The 17,072-nt window shown below is 40.9% G+C and overlaps 1 protein-coding gene across 2 annotated transcripts in view; it reads right to left on the minus strand.

The window, feature by feature from the left end:
• Nucleotides 1–5,940, minus strand: part of JMJD1C (jumonji domain containing 1C) — a 112,864-nt gene extending 106,924 nt beyond the window's left edge. Inside the window, exon 1 of one of the 2 annotated variants that reach the window (XM_081956197.1) lies at nt 5,917–5,940. Coding sequence is in view for 1 of the 2 variants with exons in the window: in XM_081956195.1 (XP_081812321.1) it covers nt 3,071–3,223 (153 nt within the window). In the remaining variant the exon portion in view is untranslated. Of the gene's footprint in view, nt 1–3,070; nt 3,233–5,916 lie in introns of those variants that run through there. The other variant, XM_081956195.1, reaches the window with a different exon arrangement.
• Nucleotides 5,941–17,072: the final 11,132 nt, after the last annotated feature.

The following is a 17,072-nucleotide window of genomic DNA, read 5'->3' on the forward strand; positions in this document are numbered from 1 at the left end:
CATGAATAGAACAAAAAAAAAAGTCCTACAAAGCAAAAAAAAAAAAGAATGATCCATAAAAAAAAAAAAAAAGGAAGTCAGGCACAGATGGTTTTAATGCTTTTGATTTTTTGATACTGTAGCTTACATCCAACAGAGTGAAAACTGACAAAAGCAGGCCATGCTTTTCATTGCTATAAAAATGGTATTTAAATAAATGAAGCTACTCTCCCATCCTGATATTAATGCACCTAAAAAGATTTAAGTTTTCTTTACACATTTTGGAATTATTGATAGAAACAGCCTAAGAATGGAACCTAGAAAGATTAGTAAAGATGTTCCACCTTTGACAGCATTCAATTATTACAGCTTCCAGAGAACGAACCCACCCACCCCCATCCCTGCTTTTTACATTCCAACAATAGGGACAGAGTTTTCTCACTAGTCTACACCAGTAATTATTAATCTGTTAAGTCTTTTTAATGCATTTTTCTTAAAAGTTAACTTTCAAAACACCCATGATTTTTATCTGGCAGTCATATGTAAGGTTCTAGCTACAAGAAATTTAGAGCATTTTCCAAGAAATATAGACACTTAATTGCTACAAAGCCATTTTGTCTCAAGGTAAATCCATCAATTGTAAGAAAAGCACATTCTTCAATTTCTATGTTTAACCACCAAGTACAGTATTACTATAAAAATATTGTTACTTCATTAGGACACAACTACAGTAGTCATAACTACTGTGTAAGTACACACATACACTGTGAATTTGCAATCAATAGAACTCATGACTTCTTCGCTACCCAACTAGTAGTGCTTTGTATCTTGTATAATTTTTACATACTTCTTGGAATATGAGCACTTCTATCACTTCTATCTCAGGATTATAAATGGGATAATGCTCAAATTACAAGATTTACAATCCTATACCCACTTAACAAAAAGAAGTTCTTCCAGTGGTCTGTATTGTTGAGTAGAAATACCTATTATAAATTCAATGTTAAGTACATAAATAAGGTCATCCCTTGTCCATTCCTATAACTCTAGCTATATAACCATTATATTAATATAATGCTTCTTTAACTGTTTTCTCCATTATTCTGAAGGAACAGAATTCCCACGCTAGACACTGACATCAAATTTAAGAACCACCTTCTATTTCACAGGGACAGGAAGTTATATTACTAATGAAGCAATTAGCTTGAATAAATGTCCATTGCATTTATGTATTCAGACGCAAGCTTTTTGAAATTTTATGGTTAGGACCTATTTCCCTGATCAAATATTTCATTCAAATATTTCTGTATTTAACCCTAGATTAGAGCCAAACAGAAAACTATTTAAAAATATTAATATTCAACTACCCCTAACTCAGATTACTCTCTCTATATATGTCTTTACCTAAATTTGCACTAAAATGTAAATAATTTAGAAACTGAGAACAGTATTAAAAATTCTCATTGTAATATAATACAAAGGCACATGCACCCTTTATTATTATTTTTTAAAAATCATACTTCCATCTATGAATCAAATATCCAAATCTAATAATAAGTTCATTTTATTTAGATATGCTGACTAATATAAAAAGTAAGCAGTTAAGACACAAAAAAAACATGAAATCGTTTTTTTATAACAATAATACAAAATATACCAATTTTACAACTGTGGTACTAAATGCTAAAATGTAACAGAATTCTTAAGGCTATAAAATGAAGGTGAAAATGTGGATATATTCAAATTTCATGAGCATATTACACACACGCATACACATAGAGAGGAGAGGGAATTATTGCTTTTCTGCCCTTCCCCCCCACAAATATATTCTGTCTCTTTCTCTCTCTCTCTCTCCCCATGCACATTCCTACACCCATTAGGAAAACACTAGCGACAGGACATAGTACTTAAAATGCAATGACTTCTTCAATTGAGAATTGCCTGCATAACCCCCGCAATTTTTAAAAAGTGTTTATGCCTGTGTTTTCAAAGAAACACACAATCAATTGATCAGTTGACGGTGGCTGGAACAGGAGTCAAATAATAATCCTTCAGTAAGAAAATGAATCAAAGCAGTTCTCAATAACCACATAGGATCTGCACCTACACAACTGTATTGAATTAACATTCAAGAAAGACCAGGGGCAGCAACGTTTCTCGAAACCTTTCCCCCCTCCCCTAAATAACTTTGCTGCTTATATCCTTACATTTATATTGATATGGATTGTTTCCTGATTGCTTATTTGTACCTTATGGCTATCATTAAGTGTTGTACCTTGACGAAATGTATCTTTTCATGTCTTTTTATGTACACTGAGAGCCTATGCACCAAAGACATCTTTCTAGCTTCCATTCTTAGGCTGTTTCTATGAACAATTCCCAAAATCTGTAAAAGAAAACTTACAATCTTTTTTTTTTAGATGCATTAACATCAGGATGAGAAAGGGGCTTCATTTACTTAAATGCCATTTTTATAGCCGTGAAAATCACACTTGGGGGATATAGATAAAGAATTCTATATCCCCATATTCTTTCTATACTAAAGTCCCTTTTAATTTTTATCCTCCTGGATCCACGATTGGAGCTCTAAGCGTTCAAAAAATGGCATAAAACACTGGCAACACCGCAAGCCGCTCTCTTCTACCCAGATTAAATCAGATGGGGGGGGGGAGAAGAGAAGCGAAAAAAGGAGATTTCCTCCCCACGGCTCACCACCGTAAGCCCCCTTCTTTCTCTCCCCCTGTGTCCGGGGCCTAGAAAAGGGGAAATCAGAGCGGATGTGTCATGTTTTAAGCTCCTTGGTCGCCCTTTTATCCGCCCTCCTCCTCCAGGAGCAAAAGGGGGGAGTGTCTTGTTACTACCTCCACTTGCCTCCCCCTCCCCAAGGCACGCGCGCCCAGGGCAGGCCCCGGAGATCGGCGGGGGCGGTGGTGGTGTTTGTCGCTACCCTTTCTCCTCCGGCCCTGCGAGGCTCCCATCATGGAAGGGGAAAACGGCCCGAAGCTTTCCCAGGGCGGGGAACCCAGGCTGCTGTCTGGGTTCTCCCCCCCCCTTCGGGACGGAGGACGCGCCCCCCTCCTCCGAGGCTTACCGACAACTCGGGGCTGCGGGAGTCCCGGTGGGAGACTGTGCGGATGACGCCGGCTCTCCAACGCCCGTCCACCCGAGGCTCCTCTCCCCCGGTGGCGGCGCACAAGAACCGCTTCCCCACCAGCTCCGGCCGCGACTCCGCGATGACCGCCATGACGGCCGCCGCCGCCCCCACCTCCCCTCCCCTCCCCCGCCTAAGCCAACCGCCCAGGCGCGTCGGCTCCTACGGGTCGCCCATGTCTGGAGCGCAGCCCAGGCGGGAAGGGCGACCGTGGCGCGGCCGACCGACCGAGAGCTGCGCGTCCCCAGGCAGCCTCCCGCTCAGCTGCCGCCGCCGCGACCAGGCTGACACAAACACACGGAAGGGAGGGGACAGCGGAGGGGGCGGGGGGAGAGCTGCGCTCCGAGAGCCGCTGTGCTGCCCCGACCACTCCGCCCACGTAAACCCCCCCACTGCCATGGAGACCGGCACAAACGCGCCGTCTCCCTCCGCCAGACACAAACGCGCGCTGAGGGGAATGAGAGCGGGGGGGGAGAGAGCGCGCGCGCCCGACTCTCTCCCCCCCCCGCGAGTGAGGGGGGAGCTGCCTCTGCAGCTACTCCGGCTGCCCTCCGCGGCGGCGGTCTTGTCCCGTCTTCCTGGAGAGGGTAGAGGATGGGGGGGGAGTCCCCCCTCAGAGAAGCTGCCCGTTCCCAAAATAAGGGGGCTCTTCATTCCTGGGAGGGGGAGGGCTCTTGAACAAGGCCAGCGGGAATGCAGCGCTTTCCACCGCCCGCCCCCCGCTTTCCCATTCCTCGCGCGCCTTGAGCCCCTCCGGCGCCACTGGAAGCGAGCAGCTGGAAGACGGGCGGGGTGGGGGTGGGGAGTGGGGGAGATTGTTGCAGGAGAAAAAAAGGCCCTGGAGCAACTAAATCTGCGATTCTTTAGGGGAGAGGGGTGGAGGAGACCGGCGGCCCACAGCTGTGGTTGCCTCCTGTCGACAATAGGGCAAGGCTCGGCGGGGAGGGAGAGGGAGGTCTGGGGGGCATTTTATTGGGCTGAGGAGCCTCTTTTTTCTGGTTCTGCGCCCTCTTGCCTTAAGACCTGTCAGCATAGCATAGCATATATACATACATACATGAGGAGCCTCTTTTCCTGATTCTGTGCCCTCTTGCCTTAAAACCTGTCAGCATACCATAACACAAATACATACATACATACAGACAGACAGACAGACAGACAGACAGACAGACTTTTTTCCTGGTTCTGCACCCTCTTGCCTTAAGACATGTCAGCATAGCACAACACACACACACATCCCAAGCTGCTCCTTCTGCAGAGAACTAATAAAGTGGGGCTTGTTATTATTATTATTACAGGGTCGTTATTTCTGCTTTATTTTTCTTCTGTGCTTCTTTCTCTCATCTCTGCAGGATGACTCACAGCGGGCTGAGATCACTCTCTCTTCCTCCCCCCCTCCTCTCTCTTTCTCTTGCTGAATGAAACACCCACCCAGGAGAAAATTCTACCTATCCAGAGTAATGTTTTCAACATTCGAAACGAGCCTTGCCATGGTTACTGCACCCTGGTGATGCTGCTGCTGTGGCTGCTGCAGTTGGAAAGACCGCATCAGCCTGGGGAAAGCAAACAAAAATAATCAGAGCTGGTTAACAGGGTTTGCTCTGGAAAAGAACGGAAGGCAAAATACTTCAACCTGTCCAGACAGATTGTGGTTTTGGTTCCAGATAAGCTGGAGACCCAAGTCTTCCTTGGCTAAATCTCGCCAGTGACTTTTGAGCATACTACCACCGTCAAATAATGTGCAGCCAAAAGAATTCTTAATTAGCATAAAGTATGACCTCTATTACACTGGACACTTCCTATAAATCCAGTTCAGTCACACACAAAAAACAGCATTATCCCGCTGTTCCTAAGCAGACTCTGTGGGAGACTCCAGAGAATGCTAGACTGAACCGTTCCATGCAATCAAACATGTGCAATGTTTTATCCTTTGTGTGTCAGCACAACATTCTAGAAAGCTCCAATTCAGCACCAGTATTGTACAAAAGACGAGTATAAAGGCTGGAGCTGGGGTTGCCAAATGTCACCCAGAGATCCCTTTTGCAGCTAGAGATTACAGAGGAAACACAGTAGGTCCAGCTCTCGCCAGTTGGCTTTCCTATAATGAATAGGAGTCTAGGTATGCCGCACAACAGGTAACAGAATAGGTCAGACAAAAGACAGGAGACAAAAAAAAAAAAAAAACCGGGAAAACAAAACCATAACTCCTGGGCTTACTGCTAATCACGGGAACAGAAAAAAAGTATCTGAGCAATTTGGCTAAACCTATGAACCCATGTGTAAAAGGACTTCTCAACCGCGTATTAAGGGAGTACATGAAACACATTGTGGCTTGGATAGAAGTTCAACTCAACTTCTAACTGGCATGTGATCTGACTGATCTCAAACCCAGATCACTTGGGATCATCCAGGTTTTGTTGGCAACAAAATCCCTCCCTGCACCACCTGTGTGCCAGTCTATCTTGTGCCACCCTTGTATTTCCCTTAAACTGCTCTGCTTGAATTCATGAGCAGCATATATCTGACCAGCCCAGACTTTCTCCTTTGCTGCTGTGCTATAATTCAAATGTACCACATCTTTCTATCTAGATTTTCTATTAATTTTTTTAAAAAATCTTTTTGTCTGCCACTCTGAGCACACTCCCAGGTATATGCCTAGACCAAATATGTGTGCACCAGCTCTGAGCACCGTCAAAGCAAACACAATTTGGTTTACCTCAAACAGGCCAACATTTTGCGCATCACTAATGCACAGGAACCCAGAGAGATAGAACGTTGGTCCTTACCTGAACGTGTCTTTTCAGTAGAGTGGCGGGAGGGGCTACAAATAAATTCAAAAAGCTTCAGTTATCCAAAGGACTATCTCTTAAGATTTCAAGCAGAAATGCAATAAACAGACCACTGAATCCCAGACAACAATCATGCCAGCAAATAAAATAAGCTATATTTTTCAAAGGTCAGAGTAGATCAATTTCAGTATTAGGATAAGTGTGAAAGTTCCATAGTGCAGATGCAGTCATAAGATAAACGGATAGTACGTTACGAATAACATCCCTCCCCACCTGAAATGCAGAAAGAATATTGAAATGATAGCCAAAGGTTCAAATGACAGTTCAACCATGGACTTCATTAGGTGGTCTTGGGCAAATCAATAAATGTTTCTGGCATAGCACAGTATGGGGAAAAGATAATAATGACCTGCTTCAGATTATTATAAAGATGAAAGAGCTCTTGCAGTTTGGAAATTGTGTTTGCAAAATGTCCCTAGATTCTATTTGAAAGGGAAACTATTAATCTGAATAACAAAAAATATCAACACTAGTATCTTATTAAAATGATCTACAGACACTGTTATGTTTATTAGCTGCTTTTAAAATATGTTGTTGCATACTTTAAAACATAGATTAATAAAAATTATTCAACCCTCCTGCAAGCTTACATTCTAAATTTATGTGTGTAATTTAAGTACGCTATTAGAGGCTGCCTTTTTTCTACCAATCCCACAGTCATAACCTGTTGCATGTGGTTAGTGTACATTTCATTGTGCAGAGACAGTTCTATGCTTGTCTACACAAGTAAGCAAGTCCCACAGACTGAAATATACCCAAGGAATTTGACATAGGACTGAAGCCTAACTGTCTGCAGAGTACCAAACTGTTCCTTGAGAAAGGAATTGATCCAACTACATTGAGGTTGTCTAATATTAAATGATCTCCAAACTAATCATGTTCAACCCTACCTCACTCATAGACTCTACCTCTCACCTTCCATGGATTTATTTAAGGCAGCAGGTACAATAAGCCTGTGAGACAGCTTCGGATGAAGGAAAGTCATAGGCCCAATGAGTTTATGTTTGAGGGGGCTCTTGAACCTGAGACTTCCTAGCCCAGCACCTTAACCACTACATTATGTTGGCTATAGAATGGGTACAAAAGATCAGGAACCACACACTAAAATCTTATATATATATGTGTGTGTGTGTTCCAGCATAACTCTCGAACACCTTGAGCAATTTCAACCAAACCTTGGTACACAGATGATTTACTTTCTGGAGAAAAACACTGTGGGGGTAAGACACCCCTAACACTCCTCGGGATGTGTGTTCTATTAAGATAGAGCCTGTTGTGTCGTACTGCTGTACTGGCTTCTACTGTACAGTGAAGTTGCTATGGTAACAGCTTCACAGTACTCCACAAGGGGGTTCCCTCTGGTAAGGGGGAAAATCCAATATTGGATTTTATTAGAAATTACGTTTGATCCAAACATTTTCCCCCTATAAATAAATACCCGGGCAAAGCTGGGTTATTAACTAGTAGATGATAGAAGAGAATGAAACTACATATCTCTGAAAAAGCAGCATAGTCCATTATAAACATTATCCTTGGTTCCCGTCTCCAGAGCACCACAGCCCGAAATACGTATACTCCTGGAGAAGCCTACTGTCATTTATTTATTTTGTTAGATTTTTATCACACCTTTTGCCCAAGAAATCAATGTGGTATTTCCTCCTCCAGTTTTTCCCAGGGTAGTAGGTAGAGTATCTAGCTGAAAGTCATGTTTCCACAGTTAAGGATAGAATCAATCTAGGTTTTCCTGTTCTAGTCCAACACTTGATCCCAATATTTCTCAATCTTGGCAATTTTGAAATGTGTGCACTTCAGCTCCCAAAATTCTGCGAATCACCATTCTGGAAGTTGAGGTACCGGCATCTTAAAATTGCCAACATTGAGAAACACTGCCTTAATCACTACTCCACACTTCTCTTATGATTCACAATCATCCCTCTCTGAACCTTTGCCCAATTTGCTGTCAGCCAAAAGGACTGCCACATATCTAAGAGTTACCAAGAACAAGAATAAATTAGGATTTGTGAACATCTCTGTGGCAGCTTGCTTAGCTTCAAAAAAAAGATCCTTTATCTTCAGAATATTTGTTGTGTTTTGCGAATCGGCTTTTTTATTAGCCAATAAGGAAATCAAGGTTTGTGAATATTGTTTGTTTTCATTGTGCCAAATGGTTTTGTAATTCATCAACTACACTGGATTACAGTAATTGATCAAACCACTATGTGGTCAATGCTGCTAATAGTTTTCAACAGCATGACTCTTGAAGGCTCAAAAATAGAAACATAGTCATTAAACATCTCAATCATAGGATCTGGAAAGGATTGATACGATTATGCTGCCTTAAGGCAAATTCCTTTCTTCAATAATACATCAATTTTATATTCATCACCCATTCACATATCGCACAAAATTGTGCCTTATTATTCCTTATCCTCTATTTGTAAATAATTCACAATTTTTATCCTCCGCAAGATTTCCAAGTTTCACTGTAGATAAGACACATCTATTTCAGCAAAAATATAGAATGGGCAAGAGATAATATTTATCATGTTGTATTATATAAAAATATTATTTTTAGTAGCTAAAATATTTCTTGGTGCAGTTGGTGTGCTACATTCTGATACAAGAGAGTAGGAATGGCTTAAAACCCCATCTTTTTACCTAGGTTTTAATATACAGTAATGCAAAGGTTTTATGCTGCTGATCTTTAATGTTTATATATTCAGTAGATGTGTGTGTGTCTGTGTGTGTCTGTGTGCATGTACATATACCTATGTCTATATATGTATAAGAATACAATAATATAAAAAGCAGTTAGATTCTTAAAATGTAAACTTTTTAGGAAAGCCAGTTTGGTTGAGTGATTAAGATGTTAGATTAGAAGTGGAGAAAACCTAGGCACAAAGCTGGCTGGGTGACCTTTGGTCAATCTCTCTCTCTCTCTCTTAATCTTAGGAAGAAGGAAGCAAGGACAGACCACTTCTGAAAAATCTTGCCAAGAAAAATGCAGGACTTGTCTAGGCAATTGCCAGGAATCAAGACTGTTTGGAAGGCATCCAATAAATTAAGCAAACTGATAAGAGTCATTTGGAAGTAGATGGCATATAAACATGCAAACAAAAACATCGCTGTAACATTTTGGTTTAGTATACTGGATAGACATGCATAGCCAATTATAGGTTATTTAAGACATTATATTTGAACCATAACTTAGCATGATGTCCTCAGTTTGAAGCTCTCAGAAGATTATTGATTTTTGTTCCATGTTTCCCTGAAAATAAGACAGGGTCTTATTTTCTTTTGACCGCCGAAATAAGTGCTTGGCCTTATTTTCAGGCAGGTCTTATTATTTTTGAGGTGGAGGCCCCTCAACCTCGGCCCACAGATCAGCTGATCCAGAGAGGGCCAGATGTTCTGTCTCTGTTTCTGTCACACTCTTGCCAGCCCTAGCGTTGCTGGGCCTGCTGCTCTTTTTGCGGCCACCACTAAGAGAAGGGGTGCATAGCTAGGGTTTGGGGAAGCAGCCTCTGCGAGGTCATTCCGTGTGGATGGCAGGTGCATGTGGGGTGCATGGGGCATTTTCCCCCTCCCAAGGAAATGGCGGGGACCGGCTGTGCATGCATTTAAATATTTTAGCGGAGGGCTTTTTTCAGAGAAGTGCTTATTTTCACTTATGCATTCAAAAGCTCGATTAGGCTTATTATCCGGGGAGGTCTTATTTTGGGGGAAACAGGGTGTCTGGACAACAACCAGTACTGATGCCAAAGCTGATGGACACCCTGTGGTAAGTGAGTCCCAATAATTCTTTTGGTTGAGATCCAGCCTCAAGCCATATGAACTCACCCTCTCATATTCTCTTAGCCCAGCCTGCCTTGCAGGATTGTGGGGGAATTGGGGTATATAATGATATGTATGTTTTCTTGAGCTCCTAAATGCAAAGGAAGATATAACACCCCCACTCCCCATATAACATCTTTCAAATGGGTTCCAGAATTTCTTCACCTTGACTTACATAATTATGTATCATAATTATATACAATTATAATTATATATTTATAGTGTTGGTGTTTTATAAATCATTGTTTATGGTTTAATATTTTATAATTTATAAACAGATCCAATCTGTTTACTCCAGAAACCATGACACATGGGCTACTATGTTGTATAAACCCAGCTAATGGCACATTCCCAAGGCCACTTGCATACTTGCTGTGTATTTAACTGTATAGTTTTGTCACTGAAAATCAAAATAGTGAGGATCAGGGTGCTTAAGCATAGGTTCAGCAGCAAAAGGTCACTTCAGTTTTCTCGAAAGTCACTTGATATTCCATTGACCAATTCAATGGTTGACTCAGTTTGGGTTTGCTGCTCCAGCATTGTCCCCCCCCCCCCACACAACCTACCATAACCCAGTACGAGTCTTTTCATTTAATATAATGAGGAAAAAGGGGTGGGGCGGGGGAACAGAGAGAGACAGAAAATACACAGACACATACCCCACTATGGAATTCAGCTTGGGTAAAGACTACTAGGGGACTATTTAAACCATTTCCTTTTCTTTTGTCACCAAATCTGATTAATCCACAAATGACCTTGGAACTTTTCCTTCACCCCTTGGGGCTAGCTCTAATGAGGACATCTGGCAGCCTCATGCTGATGGGGGATGAGATGGAGAAAAACAGAGAACCTAACATATTCATAAAACCCCAGTCTTGAATACTGGAGGAGGCCCTGAGAAAGCAGGCACCTTAACAGTCTGAGAAGGAAGAAATGTTCCTGCTTTCTATAGGCCTCCTTCACTGGGGATAATCTTTTTTGCCCCCCCCCCCAAAAGGGAGGAGGGTTGGAGGAGTCCAATAATACCAAATGGAAGTAATATACTAGTGTAGCCATAAAGCTCAGCTGCCATGGCTACAGTCCTGAATCTGAGCCATGCTGAACTCTCCCTTTCCTTTCCAGATCATGTTTCTCTTAGAAAGAAGCAACTTGGGAAGAAGCTTTTCCATTGCAATAGGAAAGGACTTAACTCTCTCACTGCCTTCCTATGTACAAGAACCATTAAAAAAGACACTGAAGGTAGAAATTAGCGGTTAAACCACAAAAGTAGCATCTCCTGAACAGAAGGAATAATGCTTTCTTTCTTTCTTTCTTTTTTAAATGCCCTCAACAGCTTAATGATTGGCGCTCAGGAAAAATAATGTGTAAACCACAAATAAAAAGGTAAAGGTTCCCCTCGCACGTATGTGCTAGTCGTTCTCGACTCTAGGGGGTGGTGCTCATCTCCATTTCAAAGCCAAAGAGCCAGCACTGTCCGAAGACATCTCCGTGGTCATGTGGCCAGCATGACTAAATGTCGCAGGCGCACGGAACACTGTTACCTTCCCACCAAAGGTCGTTCCTATTTCTCTACTTGCATTTTTTCATGCTTTCAAACTGCTAGGTTTGGCAGAAGCTGGAACAACGGGAGCTCACTCCATTGCATGGCACTAGGGATTTGAACTGCTGAACTTTCTGATCGACAAGCTCAGCGTCTGAGACACTGAGCCACCGACAACAAGACCTGCACTCAAATGTACAAGTGGACTACCCTAGGTTAGTGAAGACTGCTATAGATAGATTCCTCAGATGTTATTATAGTATTAACAGTTAATCTAATCTTGGATTAATTAAAATTTGGTTTGAAACTGCAGTTCCTGGAGTCACACCATGAAGAAAACGTAAGACAAAACGAAAGATAAAAAACATCTGGATTTCTTTGCTGTCTACAGCACATTGTTCTTGATGTCCACTGAGAAAATAAATGTAAAAGGAACTCATAGAAATGAAAAAAAAAACTATTTAAAAGGACTAGCCTTACAACATAAAATAATTATTTTTTTCATTCAATAATTCCTGATTCTTGGAGATTGCCTGGATAAGTCCTTGTTGTGTTGGTGGCAAAGTGCTTCTGCCATTGTCTCCTTAGTAGGACTAAGTGAAAGTGACTGGCCCAAGGTCACCCAGCTGATTTCATGTTTTAAGTCAGAAGTAGAATTAGATCTTTATCCACCCAGTTTTTATGTGCATCATATAGATGTATAATGCCTGTAATATTTCTGCCTAGTGGAAAATTAGTAGCCTTTGGGAGAACATTAAACCTACAGATCTGGATTCAGGCCTTGCACCACATTCTGCCTAAAGAATATTAATCCAAAGACAATGTTTTTTAAGCAAGGCAAGGCATGTCTAAATTTGGTTCTGGTTCAAGCAACTCTAGGTTTTCCAGCCTGGTTACACAAATGTGGCCTCTGATATGTTAATGACAGAGCACAATAACTTTAAATGCTGGGCTGAAATCATAGGGGAGATATCTTGCGTTCACGTTGTCTTCTTGGGGAATTTAGCTGGCTTTTCTGGGTCTGAGTGAACATGACAACTTTACACTCTTATCCTGAGCTCTGTAGTGGTGCAACAGAGACCAATTTAATCTCATGGGGGGAGCATGTATTCCTCCCAACTCAGACAGAACGAGAGCAGGCCATTACAGAAAAGTAGAAGTAACTTTATGGTGTTAGTACTGTTTATTTGTGTTGCCTCTTACCAATCATTTCACAGCTCTTTGATGGGCCCTGATTTTAGAGAAATGGCTCCAATGTTAAATGATTGGACCATTGTGTGTGTGTGTGTGTGTGTGTGTGTGTGTGTGTGTGTGTGAGAATTATTGTGCTAGGCCCGTGATGCCAAACCTATGGCATGCATGCTGGAAGTGGCAAGCAGAGCCATCTCTCTGGGCATGCAAGCTGGTGCCCATTGCTCTTTCAGGTTCTGGCACGCTAACCAGCTGGTCTTCACACACACAGGAGTGCTAGAAACCGGAAGAGCAGCCATCCAGTATGCATGCGCATGTTGGGAAGATGATCTTCCAGTTTCTGGCATGCAAATGCGCACCGGCCAGCTGGTCATCACGTGTGCATGCGTTCCAGAAACTGGAAGAAGAGGTGGCTGGTGCACATGTGTGTGCTGGAAACTGGAAGATCATCTTCCCAGCACACGTATGCGCAAAGGGTGGCTGCTTTTTGGCACACACATGCGTGTGCTCCCATTTCAGTACTGTGCTAGGCACGGTAAAGCAGCGAGGTAAGGAGGAGCAACAAAGAGGTCAGGAGCAAACCAATCATAACCCATATTTAGACAGCATAATCCTAGTCATTACAGATCATCAGAACATTTAAGATTAATTTAATTTCATACCAACTTGTAGCAATACTTGATTCTCAGCAATGCTGGGAGAGTATATTAAATGTATATACTAAATATGTATTTAATATCCTTAAAATATAAATATATTACTTAAAATATATTAAATTGTGTTAAACAAATCAATTAATACCACATATTCATTTAATTAATAATGGTCATTTATGTGATTTCCTATTCTACACAATAGGCACCAGAAATGGTGCTGCAAACCAGAGTTTTGCTACACCTGGTGGATTGCTCCATAGAATACTAAAGGAATTGGCTGATGGTCTTTGCGAAATTTGGAAGAAATGAAGTGCCAGATGACTGGGAGGGAACAAGGATTTTTGGAAAGGGAGAGAAAGTTTCCAAAAAACAGAATAGTGCCATTGGTAACAGGGAATTGCTTTGGGCAGATGATTGACCTGTAAGCATCTTAAAAACAATATGGTAATTACTAGAATTTGGCAAGGATTAAAAACAAATTTTGTCTGAAAATTTGAACTTAATTAAGTCTGAACTTAATTTTACATTGGGTAATCCTAGAGACATAATATAGCTTGACTTCAGAACAGCACTTGCAAAGCACCCTAAGATATGCTGATAATTAAATATGAGTTGGATGGCATGATAATTAACTGAATATAAGCTGAGCTTCACTAATGTCTTCTCATCAAATGGGAATGTTGCCATCTTGCAACAATCAGTCTTCAAAATTTTTGTGAAAGTGGGGAATGCTTATCACACTGGCAGATGAAACTGAATTTTGATAGGATAGCACAGATCCTAAATAACAGAAAGAAAATCCTATTAAATAAAAACTCACTTACTCAATGTTCTGGCTTTCAGGACTCACTGCTCTTTAAGCTACCGTAATTATCTGGGCTGGGTTGATAGAAGTCAGTACTGTAGACTCTAATGTGTAAAAATAACAGAAGAAATTTAACCAAAGGAACTGCAAAGTGATTCAGTAAGGAAACAAACATTAAATGTAGAGTTATAGGATGGGGGCTATGCTACTTGGCTTCAGTATTACTTCATCACCCGAAATATAATTCACAAAGCACAAGTAGTTGCTCCAGGGCATCTTGTTCTGGTCCCATTGTATCTGGAGTCTAGTTCAGGGCACCACTTTTTGTTTTTTTGTTTTTACAAAAAAAGTACTTATTTTTAGCCTCCATTTTTATTTTTAAACATAATTCAAGATGGTGAACCTATCTCATAACTCCTTCTTCCTATTTTCTCCACAAAAACCACCCTGTGAACTGGACTAAGTTCAAAGAGTGACTGGCGTTTCTAGGCTGATGCCTTAATGATGCCAGTAGACCAAAGAAATTGCAGCAGAAGGAAAGAAACATAGAAATCAAACACAGAATCTCTTTGAAACAAGATTCAATGGGCCGAGCTGCTTCCAATCCGACAGGCGATCACACAGAACATTGTGACATGGAAGAGAAGGAAGTTAAGCTGTAGGAAAACAGATTGTAAAGAATTGTAGAAAAAAATTTCTAATGGTAAAAGCGATTTGATGGCAGAACCTGTTACTAGAGGGTATTTGCCTTGGATGTTTTAATTTGAATTCTTGTACTGAAAGGGTGTGGTAGATGCAGAGCCTTTCAACAAAAATAGATGGCTTTATGTATTTATCAATAGTTTATGGAAAGAAGAGGTCATCTGTTTTATTTTAAGAGACAGTAATGCGTTACTAAAAGTGCTTATGTCTGTGATATACATATATATATATATGAATGTGTGTGTGTATATACATACACACACACAATATATATATGTATGTATGTATACACACACGCACAATCTTACATTTCTTGTCCTTTACTGTATTCTAATTTTTCTTTAATTCTTAGCTGCACTTTTTATTTTTTACTTTGTATAATTGTTTATACTTTTGACTAAGGGGTAAATTGTGTGTGTGTGTGTGTGTGTGTGTATAGATAGACAGACAGATAGAAACTGATATAGATATATAGATATAGATTTACCCCTTCATTTGATTTACCCCTTATTTTTCTTATTTATTCTTTCTTTTCTGAACTTTTTACATTTTATTCTTTCTTTCCTGAACTTTTTATTCTTTCTTTCCTGAACTTTTTACTTTTTATTCTTTTTTAAATTTGCATTAGGTTTTTATTAAATATTACGATTGAAGTTGCTATTAAAAAGGTACTTTTTCACTTAAATTTGGAGCTATACGCGGATCTGTGTTTTCATTTTTTAAATTTCATTTTTGCTGAACTTTCTATTGCAAAGTTCAACTATTGTGAAATATCACAGAGTATTAACAAAAATGGCATCTAATTATTATTTGTACTAATCTTTGCGACTTAGCTTTTGTAACTACCTTTTGCTGTTGTAAGCTGCCCAGAATTGCTTAAAGGGTTGCAGTCATATAAATCTTTTAAATTAAATACTTTGTATTGCATTTTTCCACAGTTACCAAGGCAATATGTGCAAAGCCAACCCTACTGGGCTTTATTGCCATGAAGGGCAACTCCTGTGCATAAGAATGCTTTCTCTGTTAGAAACTGCTCTGTGAAAGATGGAATATGTAAGGCACAGAAACTTCTATTGCAAAACAAGTTTAACAACTTCGAAAACTTAAAAGGCATAATTTGCTGTTCCTTTTCTGAACAGCCAGAAATATAACACCAGCAGCCCACCCTTTACTGGTTCAGTTTCTATTGAGACACAGAGCAAATACTAGATATTTATACTGCCTTCATGATAATCTACAGCAATATGATTTAAGCACAAAGCAAAATAAATAAATAAATAACACTAAAACCAAGTTTAATATTCATCAATATTCAGGGGTCAAACAACTAATTTGCAAGCCACCATCAGTTCATTTATTCTTTGCTTCCCTTCCCTGCTTATCAAACTCTGCTAATTTTGAAGTTCAACCTGCTTTCTGGTTCAAAGGACCCTTAACCCAAATATCAATTTATGATATGCTATTATTGCCTATTTTCGGGTTAATGCACTTTTGTTTTGCTTGTGGGTGATGGATCTCCACGACAAAATAAATGTTGCATTTGACAGGTCTTGGTCTGATCCAAGTAAGGTAAAGGTAAAGATTCCCCTCGCACATATGTGCTAGTCGTTCCTGACTCTAGGGGGCTGCGCTCATCTCCATTTCAAAGCCAAAGAGCCAGTGCTGGCTGAAGACATCTCTGTGGTCATGTAGCAGGCATGGCTCAATGCCGAAGGAGCACAGAACGCTGTTACTGTCTCCCCAAAGGTGGTTCTTATTTTTTCTATTTGCATTTTTATGTGCTTTCGAACTGCTAGGTTGGTATTAGCTGAGACAACAGGAGCTCACTCCGTTATGCAGTGCTAGGGATTCGAACCACCAACCTTTCTGATTGACAAGCTCAGCGTCTTAGCCACTGAGCCACCGCATCCCCTCATTTATTCTTAACTTCCCTGCTTATCAATTCCGGCTAATTGTGAAGTTCAGCCTGTTTTCTGGTTGAAAAGTGATAGATCTCCATGACAAAATGAATGTTGCATTTGACAGGTCTTGGTCTTATCCAAGTACCATATTTTTCGGAGTATAAGATGCACCAAGATTTTGAAGAGACAAATTTAAAAAAAAAGTTTTTGCACTCTGCAGACCTCCCAAAAACGGCCAGGTTTTCGTGAAAACAGGCCTGTTTTTAGTCAAAAAAGGGCATGCAAAGCCTTTAGGAGGCTTGTAGAAGGCTCCTGGGAGCTGTGGGGGGGGGGGGGGACAAGCAAAAAACAGCCCATTTTTCGCTCATTTGTGCCCTCCCCAGCCCCCAGGAGCATTCTGGAAGCCTCCTAAGGCTATCCACGGCCATTTTTGCAAAAGGGGGTGCGTGGGAGGCCAAAAATGC

This window comes from Natrix helvetica, assembly GCF_964273705.1.
Source record: "Natrix helvetica genome assembly, chromosome: 5".
Taxonomy (NCBI): Eukaryota; Metazoa; Chordata; class Lepidosauria; order Squamata; family Natricidae; genus Natrix; species Natrix helvetica.